Source organism: Mobula birostris, chromosome 5 (assembly GCF_030028105.1).
Source record: "Mobula birostris isolate sMobBir1 chromosome 5, sMobBir1.hap1, whole genome shotgun sequence".
NCBI classification, from domain to species: domain Eukaryota; kingdom Metazoa; phylum Chordata; class Chondrichthyes; order Myliobatiformes; family Myliobatidae; genus Mobula; species Mobula birostris.
The window spans coordinates 186,756,506-186,773,946 of record NC_092374.1 but is presented as its reverse complement, the minus strand read 5'-3'; the positions used below and the strand labels follow the sequence as shown (position 1 = coordinate 186,773,946).

Genomic DNA, 17,441 nt, shown 5'->3' with positions numbered 1-17,441 from the left:
AGTACAGTGTCCATCGTCTCAGTGGACATAGAGTGGTGATTTTGAGACTTTAGCTCTTCGAGGTTTTTGCTCTTCAAAGGGAGGCTTCACTCAGAGAAGACAATGAAAAGTCAACCTTGAATTTTTTTCCCTTCTCTTCATTATATATGCCCAGTTAGGACAGTAGAGATGCCAGGCAGGATAGTGAAATGCTCCTCTTACATGCTGTGGGAAGGCAGGGAGACCTCCAGTGTCTCTGGTGACTACAACAAGGAGAAGTGCATCCAGCTGCAGCTTCTAACAAACAGTGTTAAGGAACTGGAGCTGAAACTGGATGAATTCCAGATCATTTATGATGCTGAAGGGGTGATAGATAAGACATACCAAGTGGTAGTTACACCCAAGGTGCAGGACACAGGAAACTGGGTGAAAGTCAGGAAGGGGAAAGAGGTTAAGGAACCAGTGTAGAGTACCCCTGTGGCCATCCCCTTCAAGAACTGGAATATCACTTTGGTGAGACAAATAGAGAAGGGACGGTTTGTCCCTGAACTGGAGAGGGAAGGTTTGTTGATGCTTCATGGTGGGATTTAAACTAGAGTTGCAGGGAGATGGGAACCAGAGTGCTAGAACAGTTGGTGGAGACGTTGTGGAGACAGATGTTGGCAAGACCACAGATAAAGATTTGTGTTTCAAGAAATTTCAAGAAAAAAATATATATCAAATACGTTATACTGAATCATACATAAAAACTCCTTACCCTATATTAGAACATAGAACATAGAAAAGTACAACACAGTACAGGCCCTTCAGCCCACATTGTTGTGCCGACCCTCAAACCCTGCCTCCCATATAATCCCCCACATCAAATTCATCCATATACCTGTCTAGTAGTCTCTTAAATTTCACTATTATGTCTGCCTCCACATATTCATACAGATTAATTAATCACAAAATTGAAATATAGTAATTATTATAGAAAAAATATCTAGCCCACTACCAAAACCGAAGCTGATTAGTGAAGAAAAAGAAGGAAGAGAAAAAAGTATATTATTAGCCATCAGCTGTGCTTCAACAGCAAATCAAAGGTTTTGAAAATATTTCAAAAAAAGGTCCCCACATTGTTTGAAAGTCTTGTTTAGGTTCAGAAGTTGAACAGCGAATCTTCTCTAAATTTAAACATGACATTACATCACGTAGCCATTGAGCGTGAGTAGGCGAGACTACTTCTTTCCATTTAAGCAAAAGCGCTATCCTAGCCATAAGAGAGATAAAAGCTGGAAGGTGCAAATCAGCTGACTCTAAAATAATATCCTTCCCTACAACAATGTCAAATAGAGCAGTCAAAGGATTAGGCTTAAGGTTTACTTTGAAAAGTACTGAGAAGGTTTGAAATACTTCCTTCCAATATTTTTCAAGACTAGGGCATGTCCAAAACATATGAATGAGCAAAGCTTCTCCATTATTACATTTATCACAATAAGGAGATATATCGAAATAAAAGCGAGACAACTTATCTTTGGTCATATGGGCCCTATGGACCACTTTAAATTGTAGAAGAGAGTGGCGGGCACGTAACAAAGAAGTGTTAATCAATTTGAAAATTCCTTCCATGTTTCCTCCAAAATTGAAGTCTGTAAGTCTTGTTCCCAAAGAGTTTTAGTTTTATCTAAAGGGACACTTCTCATTCCCAGCAACCAATGGATCTATATCGGTAAATATTAGATATAGATCCATTATAAAAAGGTTTCAAATTAAAAGTTACATCTAATAGGTTCTTATCAGGACTTTTAGGAAATGTACAGATCTGAGACCGTAAAAAATCTCTTATTTTTAGGTATTGAAAAAAGTGAGTTTTAGGTAAGCTATATTTAGTTGACAATTGCTCAAACAAAAGGCCACATCGATCATGGAAGGTTTAAAAAAAAATTAGAAAAAAGGGGACTTAAAGAGAAAATCTCAATGAGCCAAAGTATTTTCGGAATTGTACCCATATCCTCAAAGTATGTTTAACTACCAAATTGTCAGTTAACTTACTCAAAGACAAAGGAAGTGAGGATCCAAGAATATAAATAATCGAAAATTTATCAACAGAGTTATCTTCTAAAGAAACCCACATCGGATAATCCTCATGATTAATGTAATATAACCAAAATGTAGTATTACATATATTAACTGCCCTATAATAAAACCGTAAAATTCGATAAAGCTAGCCCTCCATTCTTTTTAGCTTTCTGAAGATGAATTTTGTTTAGTCTAGAACACTTATTTTTCCATATATAAGAAGATAAAATAGAATCCAGAGAATCAAAAAATGGACAGAAAGTACAAAACAATGAGGTGTAATGGGACTTGAGAGTCCTTGTGTAGGATTCCCTGAAGGTTAATTTGCAGGTGGAGTCTGTGATGAGGAAGGCAACTACAATATTAGCATTTATTTCAGGTGGACTAGAATAGAAAAACAAGGAGGTAATGTTGAAACCTTATGAAGCACTGATGAGTATTGTGAGCAGGTTTGGGCACCCTAGAAAGGATGTGCTGAAACTGGAGAGGATTCAAAGAAGATTCACGAAAGTGATTCCAAGATTGAATCGCTTGTCATATGAAGAACGTTTGATGGCTCCAGGCCTGTGTTCACTGGAATTCAGAAGGATGAGGGGTGACCTCATTGAAACCTATCGAATGGTGAAAGGCCTTGATGTAGTGGATATGGAAAGGATCTTTCCTGCGGTGGGAGAGTTGAAGACCAGAGGATACAGCTTCAGAATAGAGTGGAGTCCTTTTAGAACGGAGATGAGGAGGAATTTCTTCAGACAGAATCTGTGGAATTCTTTGCCACATGCAGCTGTAGAGGCCAAATCTTTATGTATGGCATATTTAAGGAAAAGGTTGATAGATTCTTGATTGGTCAGGGCATGAAAGGATACAGGGAGAAGGCAGAGATTGGGGCTGAGAGGAAAATTGGGTCAGCCGTGATGAAATGGCAGAGCAGACTCAATGGGCCAAATGCCTAATTCTGCTCCTATATCTTATGGTCTTATGGTCTGAATTAAAGATCACGGGGAGATAGAGAGTCCTGCTGCTACTTGAGGGCATCTGGGACTGGGAAACTTGGGGCAGGAAATTTAATTGCAGAAAATTGGTTTGTTCCAGTGTTTTCCAACTGGGAATCCCTTTTCCTGGGGTGAAAAAGGAGTAACACCCACTGTACAAATGTAACCGGGCACTGTGGGTGCTGGTCACCCTCATGCCCATCATTTCCCTGTCAGGGACACGTGATGTCATTCCCTGTGCAACACTCCCCTCTAGTGGAACTGCATGGTAACTGCATCATGTGTTTTTGGCCACCCCTGTAACAATTGGTTTCACTATCGCAGCTCTGAACTGGGACATCTGCAGCTATTAATTTCTGACCTTCATCCCTCAGGGCTCCCGAACACCCTGACAACAACCATTTATTCTGCCGGTGCTGATTTTCTTTCCTCCTCCCTCCATTCCTTCCTGTGACTCTGCTGATTCTCTCTGTTTTAGTTTTGCTATTTGAGTGAGTGTGGTGTAGATTTCCCAGATCTGTATCTGGATCCCAGGGGTTCTGGTCTCAATCCCCGTCCCCACAAAGCCTCTGTAACACTGGCCATGTGGAGCTAGGTCATTTGTCAGCCATGAACAGTTCGAGGGACTAAATCACCTGCTCCTGGAATTAAAACCTGAATCTGCTGGGAATCCTCAGCAAGTAGCAGGTGAAGCACGGACAAGAAATAGGTTGCAGGGAAATAGGGGGGTGGTTGGGAATGGGGTTGATGAGATTTGCTCTGAGAACTGACAAAGTGTCAGTGACGTCCCTCTGTATCGTGAGGAAATATGAAACCAGCATCACTCATCAGCTTGTCGGTTTCTGTCACACTGCTTTTTGTTCAGCCTTGCTCAGTATAAACCACGTTCCACATTCCCTCCAACACTGACTGCACGAGATCATTGGCAGAGATCTGCTCTTGAACAGAGTGTGATGAAAGGTGCTGTCAAATTGGAGAAGTTCACTGCTGTCCCTCTTCACAGGAAATTAGCTGAGTTTTTCAGTTCATGTGGGCATCAGCCTTCTGTTCAAGAGGCAGCATTCTCTCCTCTTATGACCTTGATCTGGTTACAGATACAGTTATTCAATGTTTTTAATTGCAGGCCTCGGACGAGAGGATGTAGGAGTTGCCGTTACATCGATGGTGGGACTGGTGTTTTCTGCAGCATATGCTATTATATTCATGTGCTGGATAAGGAAAGGATCTCCAGGTACCTGTTATTGTCTAATTTGCATTTCAGCAGAAATACCAAGTGACTCATGTTGACAAAATGAACTCCTCCCACACACCCACCCTCATCCCCACAGAGTCTGAGGATTCCTGTGGCATCCGGAATGCAATTCTCCTACATGATTGACAGGTTGAGATTTGAAGTGGTGACACAGAATGTCTGGAGTTGTTCTGGAATCGGCTCTGATCCGACTGCAGAGGAGGTTTTGGGAGAAGTGGCCCTGAGGAGGGAGTGTCATAGAAAAATATGACACAGAAACAGGCCTGTCGGCCCATCTAGTCCATGCCAACCCATTTAAACTCCCATTGACCTGCACCAGCACCATAGCCCTCCATACCCCCAACCATCCGTCTACCCATCCTGACATCTCTCTAATGTTGAAATCGAGCTTGCATGCTCCACTTGTACTGACAGCTTCTTCCCTGCTCTGACGACTTTCATGTTCCCCTTAAACTTTCACCTTTCACCCTTAACCTGTAAACTCTTGATAATAATCCCACCCGACATCAGTGGAAAATGCCTGTTTGCATTTACTCTGTCTATACCCCTGATAATTGTGTGTGCCTCTGTCAAATCTCCTCTCAATACTCTACATTCCAGGGAACATAATCCTAACCTGTTCAATCTTTCCATGTCACTCAGGTCCCTCAGAGTGTAAATTTCCTTTGCACTCTTTCAACCTTGTTTACATCTTTCCTGTAGGTAGGTGACCAAAACTGCACGCAATACTCCAAATTAGTCCTCACCAACGTCTTATACAACTTCAACATAGCATCCCATCTCCAGTACTCAGCACTTTGATTTATGAAGGTCAATGTGCCAAAAACTTCTTTTTGATCCTATCTACCTGTGACTCCACTTTCAATGAATTATGGACCTGTATTCCCAGATCCCTTTGTTCTACCACACTCCTCAGTGCCCGACCGTTCACTGTGTAAGACCTACCCTGGATGGTCCAACCAAAGTGCAATACCTCACACTTGTCTGCATCAAATTCCATCTCACATTTTTCAGCACATCTTACCCCTTCCTCATGCCACCCTACCAGGGATAGGGTCCCTCTTGTCCTCACCTACCACCCCGCCAGCCTCCATGTCCAGCGCATAATTCTCTGGAACTTCCATCATCTCCAACAGGATCACACCACCAAGAACATCATTCCCACCTCCCCCCCCTGCACATTTTCTGCTTTCCGCAGGGATCGGTCCTATGCAACTCTCTTGTCCATTCATCCCTCCCCACTGATCTCCCTCTTGCCACTTATCCTTGCAAGTGGAACAAGTGCTTCATCTGCCCCTACCCCTCCTCCCTCACTACTATTCAGGGCCCCAAACAGTCTTTCCAGGTGAGGTGACACTTCACCTGTGAGTCTGTTCGGGTGATATACTGTATCCGGTGCTCCCGGTGTGGCCTCCTTTATATCGGTGAGACCAGACGTAGATTGGGAGCCCGTTTCACCGAGCATCTACGCTCCATCTTCCAGAGGAAGTGGGATCTCCCAGTGGCCACCCATTTAATTCCACTTCCCATTCCCATTCCGATATGCCAATCCATGGCCTCCTCTGGTCCATTTAATTCCACTTCCCATTCCCATTCCGATATATCAATCCATGGCCTCCTCTAGTCGTGTTGAGGCCACACTCAGGTTGGAGGAACAAGACCTTATATTCCGTCTGGATAGCCTCCAACCTGATGTCATGAACATCGATCTCAAACTTACGGTAATGTCCTCCACTCTCCTTCACCATTCCCCATCCCCTTTTCCCTCTCTCACCTTATCTCCTTGCCTGCTCACCGCCTCCCTCTGGTGCTCCTCTCCCCTTTTCGTTCTTCCCTGGCCTTCTGGTCTCTCCTATCAGACTCGCCCTTCTCCAGCCCTGTATCTCTTTCACCACTCAACTTCCCAGCTCTTTACTTCATCCCTCCCCCTCCCAGTTTCACCTATCACCTTGTGTTTCTATCTCCCCTTCCCCCACCTTTTAAATCTACTCCTCATCTCTTTTTCTCCAGTCCTGCCAAAGGGTCTTGGCATGAAACGTCAACGGTAGTTTTTTCCATAGATGCTGCCTGGCCTGCTGAGTTCCTCCAGCATTTTGTGTGTGTTGCTTGGATTTCCAGCATCTGCAGCTTCTCTCTTGTTTACACCTGCAATGAACTTCCTTTTTTTGTAACCAGGCCTCAATATGTCTAGAAAACCAAGATTCCCTACATCTGTTAACTTTACCTTTTATTCTGACAATCACATAAAAGGTTAACACTTCCAAAATTTCATTTTTGAAGGTCTCCCGCTTACCAACTATGCTTTTGCCGGAAAACAGCCTGTTCCAGTCCATACTTGCCAGATCCTTTCTGATACCATCAAAGTTGGCCTTTCTCCAATTTAGAATCACATCCTGTGGACCAGTCCCATCTTTTTGCAAATTTGCTTTGAATCGAATGGCATTGTGATCACTAGATGCAAAGTGCTCACCTACACAAACTTCTATCACCTGCCCTGTCTCATTCCCTAAGAACAGATTGAGCACCGCACATTCTCTCATTGGGACTTCTACGTACTGACTAAGGAAACTTTCCTGAACACAGATGACAAACTGTAACCCATCTTGTCCTTTTACACTGTGGGAGTATCTGTCAATATGTGGAAAGTTAAAACTACTTTCTTTGCAAAAGTCAACGATCTCTCCGCAACTTTGTTCCTCTAAACAGTTTCAGAGTTTGCTTACGGTAACGTTTACCACACCCCACGTCCTCATCCTCTGAGTCCGTACAGCATTCAGTGGTTAGGTCCTTTTCAGCTCGTTCCGCTGATTGCTTCTCTGCTCTTCTCCTACTAGGTGTAGGGTCCATGTCAGGCTTTCAGTCAACACGTACCTCCTGCCCTGGAGGTAAAAGGTGATTCCAATGGAGAATGTTGACAGGGCCATTCCCGGCTTCTGGCTTCACCCGGAAAACTGGCACATTTGGCATCTGGCTGTCCGCTATGTAAAGTGTAGACACCCAGTTATCAGCCAACTTCCTCCAAATAGATCAAATGCAGGACTCTTCAACCTCAGGCTTCATTCGGGGCCAATAAAACAGATCTCGGACCAATCTGTAGGTCTTGTTGTTAAAAAAAATTACTTGTAAGGATGATTAGTGAGGCACAGAGAAATCTGTATTTACTGACAAGTACCTTTATTGTTTAAACTAACAAGAACGTGAATTCATACACTAAATAACTTGTGTGCCCACCCGCTAAGTACCCCTGACTTTCCTCAACAGTCAAAGAATAGCAAAGGTATTACCTGGCAAAGGAGTTTACGCTGGCCAGGCGTTCCTCATAGTCCTGATTCACTCACCACGTCTTTCACATAGGGTTGCTCACGCTTGTATCTGCGATGGTTGTTCTTCAAAGTTACTGCTACCAGCACACACAAAGCATCCACTTTTATATCAATTCCTATTCAATTCAAATATCACATTCCAGTGTCATTGGCCACAGGTCATGTTTCTGTTCTTTAACACCTTGTTATTGGCTGTGCTCCAAGCCAGCACCAGTTTATTCCCTCTTCCCATCAAGTGACAGTTGATAATTTATGGCTTTTTGTTCTCAATCAGCAATGAGCTCGAATCACTTCAGGCATGCATCAATGCCAACATTCAGAAACTGCATGTTATATCCAATCAAAGAACATCTCACAAATAACTTCTTATTTGGAAATGATCTCCAGTCCAGCAGATTACCTGAAGTATCATTGTGTCTTATTCAAAACATTGATCAAGCCCAGCATGTCAAACTCACAAAATGGAGAATAGAGAGTCTTCACAAAATGGCAGCCTCCATCCCCAAGCATGCGGGCAGGAACAAAGGCAAATAGTCTGTCTGATTCCACTGTCCTTGATTCCTTGAATTGACTGATTTGTAGATTGTCATTCTTTCTGGCCAACAGTCTTGTCAAACCCCAAGTAACCAGAATCATCATGAAGCGACTTCAACACAATCCTCTGATGCTTCTCAGGCAAAACCAACTAGGAATGCTGAGTCCTGTCTGGAGGAGACATGACCCTGTATAAAACCTGGTTCCTCAACTCCCTCATCAGTAGGGGTATGGTAGGGTGTTTCATCTTTTCAGCTTGGCCCATATCCCCTTCTGCAACAGATGACCAAGTGACATCTATACAAGTGTTGTCTCACTGGGTTACTGCCAATTCCACAGGACTCAAGGCAGGCAACTGCTTTGTATCCAGAGCTGTCAAGTGGCAATAAGCTTGTGGAATGGCACAACCGGAAGCTCCCAAATGATCCACAGCTCTATCCTGCCACAGCCTTGCTGCTCATTTCCCTGTGGTGGAAAGCTGGCACATTGCTTTAACACCAGAGGCAGGAACACACTCCCACCCTCTGTCCATTTCCAGCACCTCATGTGACCGTCAGGACCATGACTCCACATCAATGTTCTGACTTCCCAGCCGATATTTCAGGCTGAAATCATAAACAGAGAATGCTGCTGACCAACGGTGACCTGTGGAATCCAGCTTCGCCAAGGTCAGGATTGTTGTCTGTCCCCACCTCCGACTTGGCACCATATAGATAGTCATCTAACTTATCCACCACAACCCAATTTGTGCATAGGGTAGTTTCGTTCAGAGGTGACAGACTCCAGCTGATGAAAACAATGGGACTCAACCCTTTGCCCTGATCCTGATATAGAACACCCCCTAAACCCTCGGGGTTGGCATTGGTGTGCAGGACATATGGCAGCTGGGGCTTTGCAAAGCTCAACACAGGTGCTTTAGTCAGCAACTCCTTCAGCAGCTGAAAGGCCTCTTCATATTTTGCATCCCATCTTTCTCCAAAAGGCTCCAAGATAAACATTACCTTCTTCTCCTCTCGTTCTCTTCCCTTTATTCCCTAAGGGAGGATAACCACACAGAAGCTGATTCAAAGGCTGGCTTACTTTGGAGTAATCCTTCACAAATCTCTGGTAGTACCCACAGAATCCATGGAATACATGTAGAGTTCTCAAATTCTTGGGCCTTCGCCATGTGGTCTCTGCCTTGACCTTGGACAGATATATAGTTATTCCATCCTGAGACACTATGTGCCCGACGTAATTGACTGACATCTTGTAGAACTGGCAATTGTCCAGTGACAGTTTTAACCCTTCAGTTTTCAGGCGGTCTAGCACCTTCAGTAGTCTCGTCTTGTGCTCCTCCAGTGTGGACTCGAGCACTATGAGATCATTCATATACACCAGTACCTCAAGCAAGTTCATGTCCCTACGGTCTTCTCCATGAAATGTGCACAGTGTTGGAGATCATATTTTCCAAACTCTGGGTGTGTCCCTTACCAACGGCACCAACTCCTCATCTCTGATCACCAGTAGAACTTCCCATTTGGACTCCTTTGAATCATGCCTTCCCGTTGGATCAAATCCTGCAGCTGCCTCTCCCGATCCTCTCCTCTCTCCATCTCCCGCCAAAAGACCAGGAACGCCACCAGTGTCCGTCACAAATCTCTCTCCACCCAGCTTTCTCCAGGACCTTCTCCTAATTCCACCATCCTGATTGGCTGACTGGCATGACCATGTCAATTGCAGCACTTGACCACTGGGATAATACGACTGAGCTTATTTACAGTGGGGTCTCGTCTCATTGGCTCAGTCTGTACACAGAGAGACTGCAGTCTTCCTGCCATTTCCATCTTCACGGCCTGAGGATAATGGATACCCAGGTTCTACAATATATTTCCAGAACTAACCACAAGGTCTTTAGTTTGTCCAGGGATCTGCACACACTGACAGTGGAGTGAACTCTCTGAACCTCCCTCACTGCATTGCTCTGACACCTGGTCCTTTTCCAACCTGGTGGGATTGTTTCATGTTTAGGACATTCATTATCACAGCCAACCTGACCAATCCCAATCCATGTCTGTTATCTGGAACACTTGTCCACTGAAACGTATGTAGAACTGTTTGTGTTGATCTGTTACTTCAGTTTTGAAACAGTTCTAATGTTGTTGTTCATTTCTCCCTGTGGACTCTAGATGACAAGCAGTGGTGGTGGCGACTGAATATTTGTAACATTGTGGTTCTTGTCTTCATCCTCATTGCCCTCATTTGCTGGATTGTGTCTAAAGGTATGTGCACAAATATTCTTAAATTACATTAAAATGGTGGCTATGGTGCTCAGTGCAGGAAGGGAATGAGTATCTCAGTCAGTACATTGTGAACTGCTTTATATGGAACACCAGCACCTGCAGTCCTCAGCCCCACAGTCTACAGCTGGGGACTGGGAGACCTGCTGGAGGTTTGACCCAGTATAGACACTGTAGGTTATACAGGGTGTGTCCAGACTTCCAGAAGCTGCTTGATAAACTCCCGAAGGTGAACCTGATGGAACTGAAAGCATGCTACTGACCAGAGTGGAGAATTGATGGTGGCAAATCTGTTGTGACTGCAACTTTTCATCAGGTTGAGTCCGGTGATGGGATTTTAAACAGTCACAAACAAGTTTCCAATGATATTGTAACAGGGCAGCAATAAATCACAGAAAGAGGTTAGAGAAGGGGAAAGAGTTATCTGATTGATGGAGAATGAGGAGCGAGGGAAGGGCTATCAGGGTTGGAGGAGGAGAGAGAAGGTGAGTTAGTGTGTTAAAGAACCAGCAGAAATAGAAAACACTTTGGAGTCTGGTATTGCTGTTAACTAATGCTATTTATTAGTAACTATGCAATACAGTAATATAAATTCAGATATATCAAACAGGTTAGCAAAGATTATATGTATATAAGTGTGGAAATATAAAGACCAAGCTTTTTCAAGCCTAGGGGTAAATGGATACAGTCTTACGGTGATGAGTAAAGTTAAGTTCAGTTCATCGTGTTGAGTTGAGTAGTGATGCAGAGAGAGAGGTTTTGTGGTTGTCCGAGTAAGCCGATGCCATCGATTCTTCCTGTTGTCCTCTGAAATCCTTTAGAAGTCACCGAATGTGACCACAACAAGGGGACCGTTCTTCTGTGGTAGAATTATCAACCCAGGTGAGGATTAGACACACGAATAACTCCCCACCGGTCACACCTTTTCCACACTGTGAGAGCCACTGATTGATTCTCCTGATCGATCCTGCAAAACCCACCTTTCTGTGGGCACAACAAAGCTCATCCAGTGTCCAAAACTGTGTGTCTCCAACAGAATCCACGTATGGATTATCACCAACAGTAGTCTATCACTGACGTACCGTCTTCAAGTGGTAAAACTGCTAACCCAGGCAAGGATTATCACACACAGGTAGTTTCCACACAAGGTTACCCCAAACACACAACTGTGATGGCCACTTATCCAGTTCCGTGACGTATGAAATAACTCCAACAGTGATTTGCCACAGGGGTGCCTTTCTTCAGTGAACTACCACACCAAAACAAGGGTAACACACAAGTGGTATTCACAAAGGTACTCCCCTCCCCAGAAAACTCATTCCTGTGGATTAACTATGTGACAATCACACTTTCATAGTCGAGTGGAATCAAACTCACCCTCATGGGCTACTTAGAGAGAGAGTCCAAACAGTGATCTCTTTGACACTCGGTTTCTTCTGTTTCAAACCTATCTTTCCTCTCTTCTCTTCCTGCAAACTTGCTCTAGTTGCAGAAAGCTTGTGAGAGTCATTTATCAATACTCAGGGTCGATCTCCACTCACCCTTTTTGGGTTACTGAAAGTTTAAACCAGCGACCCACTCACTGGTGTCTTTCATTAACCGAATCCATCTTGACTCTGAGCATGTGTTTCTGTGTCTGTAACTGTCGTTGTAAAAAGTAAACACGCTGCAGAGACACCATAACATCGATTGTCCATCAAATAACTCCACCTCTCTCTCTCTCCATGGCAACCCAGAAGCTGACAGCAGTAGTCAGTCCTTGTAAAAGTGCAAACATGAGCTGAAAGGCAGACTCTGCCCCTCTCTCTCTCAGCAGAAATCCAAAAGTTAGTCTCAGTTCTTTCTTGTGCCTTAAAGTGACAGTCCACAGCAAAAAGGAATCCCAGGGGTACATTACAAGTGAAGGAGAGAGAAGGTATTGTTAGCATTTGCCTTTTGCAGTGTAATTAGTGCTGACTGTGTAGCTGTTATGGACAACATAACCTTGGATCTTGGGTGTGTGGGGAATATTACAGGTTTCACATGTTTACCTCTTTCTAGGATTTAGTTTTGTGTTTGCATTTAATAAATCAAATACATCTGAATGAACAAGAGAAAGTCTGCAGATGCTGGGAATCCAAGCAAGACACACAAAATGCTGGAGGAACTCAGCAGGCCAGGCAGCATCTATGGAATAGAGTATAGTCGATATTTCTGGCCGAGACCGTTCAATAATCTTTTCGATTTGATTGTTTGTCTGCCTTTGTGTGTAGTTTTTCATTGTTTCTATTGTATTTCTCTGTTCTACTTTGATTTCCTGCAAGAAAGTGAATCTTAAGTTAGTAAATGGTGACATATACAGTATATATTTTGGTAATAAATTTACATTGTTTTGATTAACTTGTTGCTTCGTCTCATGAATGCCGTTGGACATATGACTGTGTTAAATGTATTTTAAACTGGGAGTGCGTGTGGAGAAGCAGTGTTAATTTACTCAGTGGGTTCACTTCTGTACATTTCAGATCAAAGCTGCAAGATCAACATTCCACTCTGGATCATATTGACAGTATCAGCAATCACATTTGTGACAGCATTATCCAGATTCTTTCCAGTTTGCAGTAAGTATCAAAAACAAAACATTTTCTAAAGAACTCAATCACTGTGAAAACTTTCCCTGATCTCACCATCACTTCAGCTTCTAAAGGGAGCAGTTGAGGGGAATTCTCCAGCACGTTATCAAATCTGTCCTGGCTGGCTGCTGTCAGTCGGGAACAGTTCTGGCTCAGATTTTGCTGGATTTTGTTGGAGGTTCTGCACAGAGGTGCTGGGATCTCTTAGCAGGTGAGCTGATGGGTTTGGGACTCCTGCTGGATTGTGGAAGTCCAGAACTTTGAATTGAATTTGAGTGATTTCCATCTGTGCCTGCATGGAAATTATTGGAGAGAATTTAAGTCATGGGAGTTGTGTATAATTGGAGAGATCAGGATCTGATTAGGGATTGTCAGTAATGCCTAGAGTCAGGAAAACTGTATCTCTCTAATCTGAGGAGATGGCAAAGAAGATTGCTGGAGGCAATGTGAAAGATGTTCTCCATGCAGACTTTCGTAAAGCATTTGACATGGTCACACATGAGAGGCTGATCCAGAAGGCTGAAACACCTGGGATCCAAGGTAATCCAACTAAATGGATCCAAAATCAGCTTGATGACAGAAGGCAGAGGTTGTGTTGGAAGAATGTTTTTTTTCTGATTTGAAGTCTGCACCTACTCATGTACAGTAGTGAATGGTTGTAGGACTTCTGCACTTTGTGATATATATTAACGACTTAGTTGTGAGTTTAGGAGGTATGATTAGTAAGTTTACAGATGAATGAGAATTGGTGGTGTTGTGGATGGTGAGGAAAGTTGTCCAAGTCTGCAATAGGATATGGGTCAGATGAAAAGCTGGGTAGAGCATTAGCAAATGGAACTTAATTCTGACAAGTACAAGGTCATCCATTTTGTCGAGTTGAAATAGGACTTGGATATCTGCAGTCCATGGTAGAAATGTTGAACAGAGAGACTGAGGATTCCAAGTGCATAGCAAGACACACAAGATGCTGGAGGAACTCAGCAGGTCAGGCAGCAACTATGAAAATTAATAAACAGTCGATGTCTCGGGCTGAGACCTTTAATCAGGACTGGAAAGAAGGGGGAAGAACCAGAACAAGGAAGGGGGAAGGGGAAGGAGAACAAGCTGGAAGCTAATACATGAAGCCAGGTGGGAGCAGGAGGGGGATGAAGGACGATGCTGGGAGGTGCTGGGTAGGAAAGGCAAAGGGCTGGAGAAGAAATAGGAGAAGGGAGTGGAATGTGGAAGAAACATAGAAAACCTACAGTACAATACAGACCCTTGGGCCCACCAAGCTGTGCTGAACATGCACTTAACTACCTAGGCTTACCCATAGCCCTCTATTTTTCTAAGCTCCATGTATCCATCCAGGAATTTCTTAAAAGGCCCTATCGTTTCCGCTTCCACCACTACCACTGGCAGCCCATTCCACACACTCACCATTCACTGCGTAAAAAAAACGTACCCCTGACATTTCCTCTGTACCTACTTCCAAGAACCTTAAAACTATGCCCTGTCGTGCTAGCCATTTCAGCCCTGGGAAAAAGCCTCTGACTATCCGCACAATCAATGCTTCTCATTATCTTGTACACCTCTATCAGGTCACCTCTCATCCTCCATCGCTCCAAGGAGAAAAGGCCGAGTTCACTCAACCTATTCTCATAAGGTATGCTCCCCAATCCAGGCAACATCTTTGTAAATCTCCTCTGCACCCTTCCTATGGTTTCCACGTCCTTCCTGTAGTGAGGCAACCAGAATTGAGCACAGTACTCCAAGTGAGGTCTGACCAGGGTCCTATATAGCTGCAACATTACCTCTCAGCTCTTAAACTCAATCCCACGATTGATGAAGGCCGATGCACCGTATGCCTTCACAGAGTCTTAACCACAGAGTCAACCTGCGTAGCAGCTTTGAGTGTCCTATGGACTCAGACCCCAAGATCCCTCTGAACCTCCACACTGCCAAGTGTCTTTCTGTCTTTTTTTATTAATCTTTTTAGTGATTTTTTTAAAAAAGCATAAATACAATCCAGAGGAGAATTAGATCAAATATATATGTATCAGTAACAATACAAACCATTGTCAAAATCATAGATATCGTTCAACTAGCATAAAATATATAATTAAAAAAAATGAAAATAACAATTCTGCTCTTACCAGTTTATGAAGAGAAAGGAAAAAAACATTGGGTTTTAAATGAAAAGAAAAAAACCCACTGCACTAAAAAAACAAAAAAAAAGGACTGGGCGGCCCATTTTGAGGATACGATCAAAAAAGAAAGAAAGACTTTCTGATCAAATCTAAAACTTTGAAAAAAAGATTGAAGGAGTAATAAATCAAATTAAATGAAAATATTGGATAAAAGGTCGCCATATTTGCTCAAATTTAAAGGATGTATCAAATGTCCGACTTCTTATTTTCTCTAAACTTAAACAGGACATAATGGAGGAGAGCCAATAAAAGACAGTAGGTGGATCAGAATCCTTCCACTTCAATAAAATGGCTCTCCTAGCCAGCAAGGTCGAAAAGGCTATCATATGTTGTGCGGAAAGAGGAATATTTCCTGCTTCCGATGGGATAATCCCAAAAATTGCCGTAAGCAAATTAGGTTGTAGATCCAGATCCAAAACTTTTGATAGTGTTTTAAAAACATTTCTCCAAAAGTTATCTAGCTTTATACGAGACCAATACATATGAGTTAAAGTGGCCAGCTCAGTATTACATCTGTCACAAGTAGGATTAATATTGGAGAAAATACGCACTAGTTTATCCTTTGACATATGAGCCCGGTGCACTACCTTGAACTGTATCAAGGAATGACGGGCACAAATAGATGAGTTGTTAACCGAATGAAGAGTTTTACTCTATTGATTATCTGAAAATGACTCTTGAAATTCCGATTCCCAAATTCGTTTAATTTTATCATTAGATATCATTCAATAACCGTTTATAGATTATAGCTATCAACCCTTTTTGAAAAGGTTTAAACTGAAAGAGAACATCTGTCATATTAGGTGGATAAGCAGAAGGGTAATTTGGTAACAAACCACGTAAAAAATTACTAATTTGTAAATATCTAAAGAAATGTACATTTGATAAATCATATTTATCCACTAACTGAGAAAAAGACATTAAACAGTCCCCTGAAAAACAAATCTGAAAAAGTTGTTATTCCCTTGGTTTTCCAAATTAAAAAGGCCTTATCCAAAATTTAAAAAATAATTGAGATAGATATTACTAGAAAGAATAAAATTATTTAACTCAAAAAACCTACAAGACTGAAACCAAGTTCTTAATGTATGTTTAATAATGGGATTAAATTCTTGTCTGCTAATCTTAGAAAACAAAAAAGGAAGAGAAACTCCCAGTAAAGAGGCCAAAGAGAATCCTTTCACCGAGTTTACCTCCAGATCCAACCACGAAGGACAATATTTGAATAGTGAATCCAAAAAGTAATATATCGAATATTATTGCCCTATAGTGCATTCTAAAGTTAGGCAAAGCCATACCACCATCCTTTTTTTAATTTCTGCAATAAGGGTTTACTCAATCTAGGATTTTTATTGTTCTAAATATAAGATAAATTTATAGAATCTATTCTGTCAAGAACTTTTTAGGAACAAAAGAAGGAACTGCCTGATATATAAAAATTTTGGTAAAACTATCATTTTAATAGCATTAATTCAACCCATTAATGATAATGTCATAGGAGACCATTTAGAAAGCATTTGTTTGGTGTCGCCAATTAATGGAAAAAAATTATATGTATAGAGATCCTTCATAGCTTTAGTAATTTTAATACCAAGATAGGTAAAGTAAATTTTAGCAATACTAAAAGGTATTTGATGATTTGGATCCGAGTAATTATTAATAGGAAATAACTCACTTTTGTGTAAATTTAATTTATACCCAGAAAAACTACTGAATTTAGAAAATATAGATCACATAGAAGGAATAGATTTCCTTGGATCTGAAATATTAACTAACAGATCATCTGCATATAATGAAACCTTGTGTACTTTGTCCCCTCTCTTAATACCTTGAACAGTGTTAGAATCTCTAAGGACAATAGCAAGGGGTTCTAAAGCCAAGTTAAATTATAAAGGGCTAAAAGGGCATCCCTGTCCAGTACCCCTATATTATCTAAAATAGGGAGATTTTTGATTGTTAGTTATAAGAGCAACCATAGGAGCATGATAGATCAATTTAATCCAGAAATAAATCCTGGGCCCAGATTAAATCTTTCCAAAACCTCAAATAAGTAAGACCACTCCACCCTATCAAAAGCTTTCTCTGCATCAAGAGAAACAACACATTCAGATTCTTTAGATGGAGAAGAGTGAATAATATTTAATAATCTTCAAATATTAAAATGTGAATATCTGTTTTTAATAAATCCAGTTTGGTCATTGGAAATGACAGTAGGTAAGATTTTCT

The 17,441-nt window shown here is 42.1% G+C and overlaps 1 protein-coding gene across 2 annotated transcripts in view; it reads left to right on the top strand.

The window, feature by feature from the left end:
- Positions 1-17,441, top strand: part of LOC140198136 (uncharacterized) — a 187,348-nt gene that overhangs the window by 152,795 nt on the left and 17,112 nt on the right. For both annotated transcript variants that reach the window (XM_072259094.1, XM_072259093.1), the window contains exons 15-17: positions 4,153-4,260; positions 10,307-10,399; positions 12,919-13,014. In XM_072259094.1, coding sequence (XP_072115195.1) covers positions 4,153-4,260; positions 10,307-10,399; positions 12,919-13,014 — 297 coding nt within the window. The remainder of the gene's footprint in view (positions 1-4,152; positions 4,261-10,306; positions 10,400-12,918; positions 13,015-17,441) is intronic.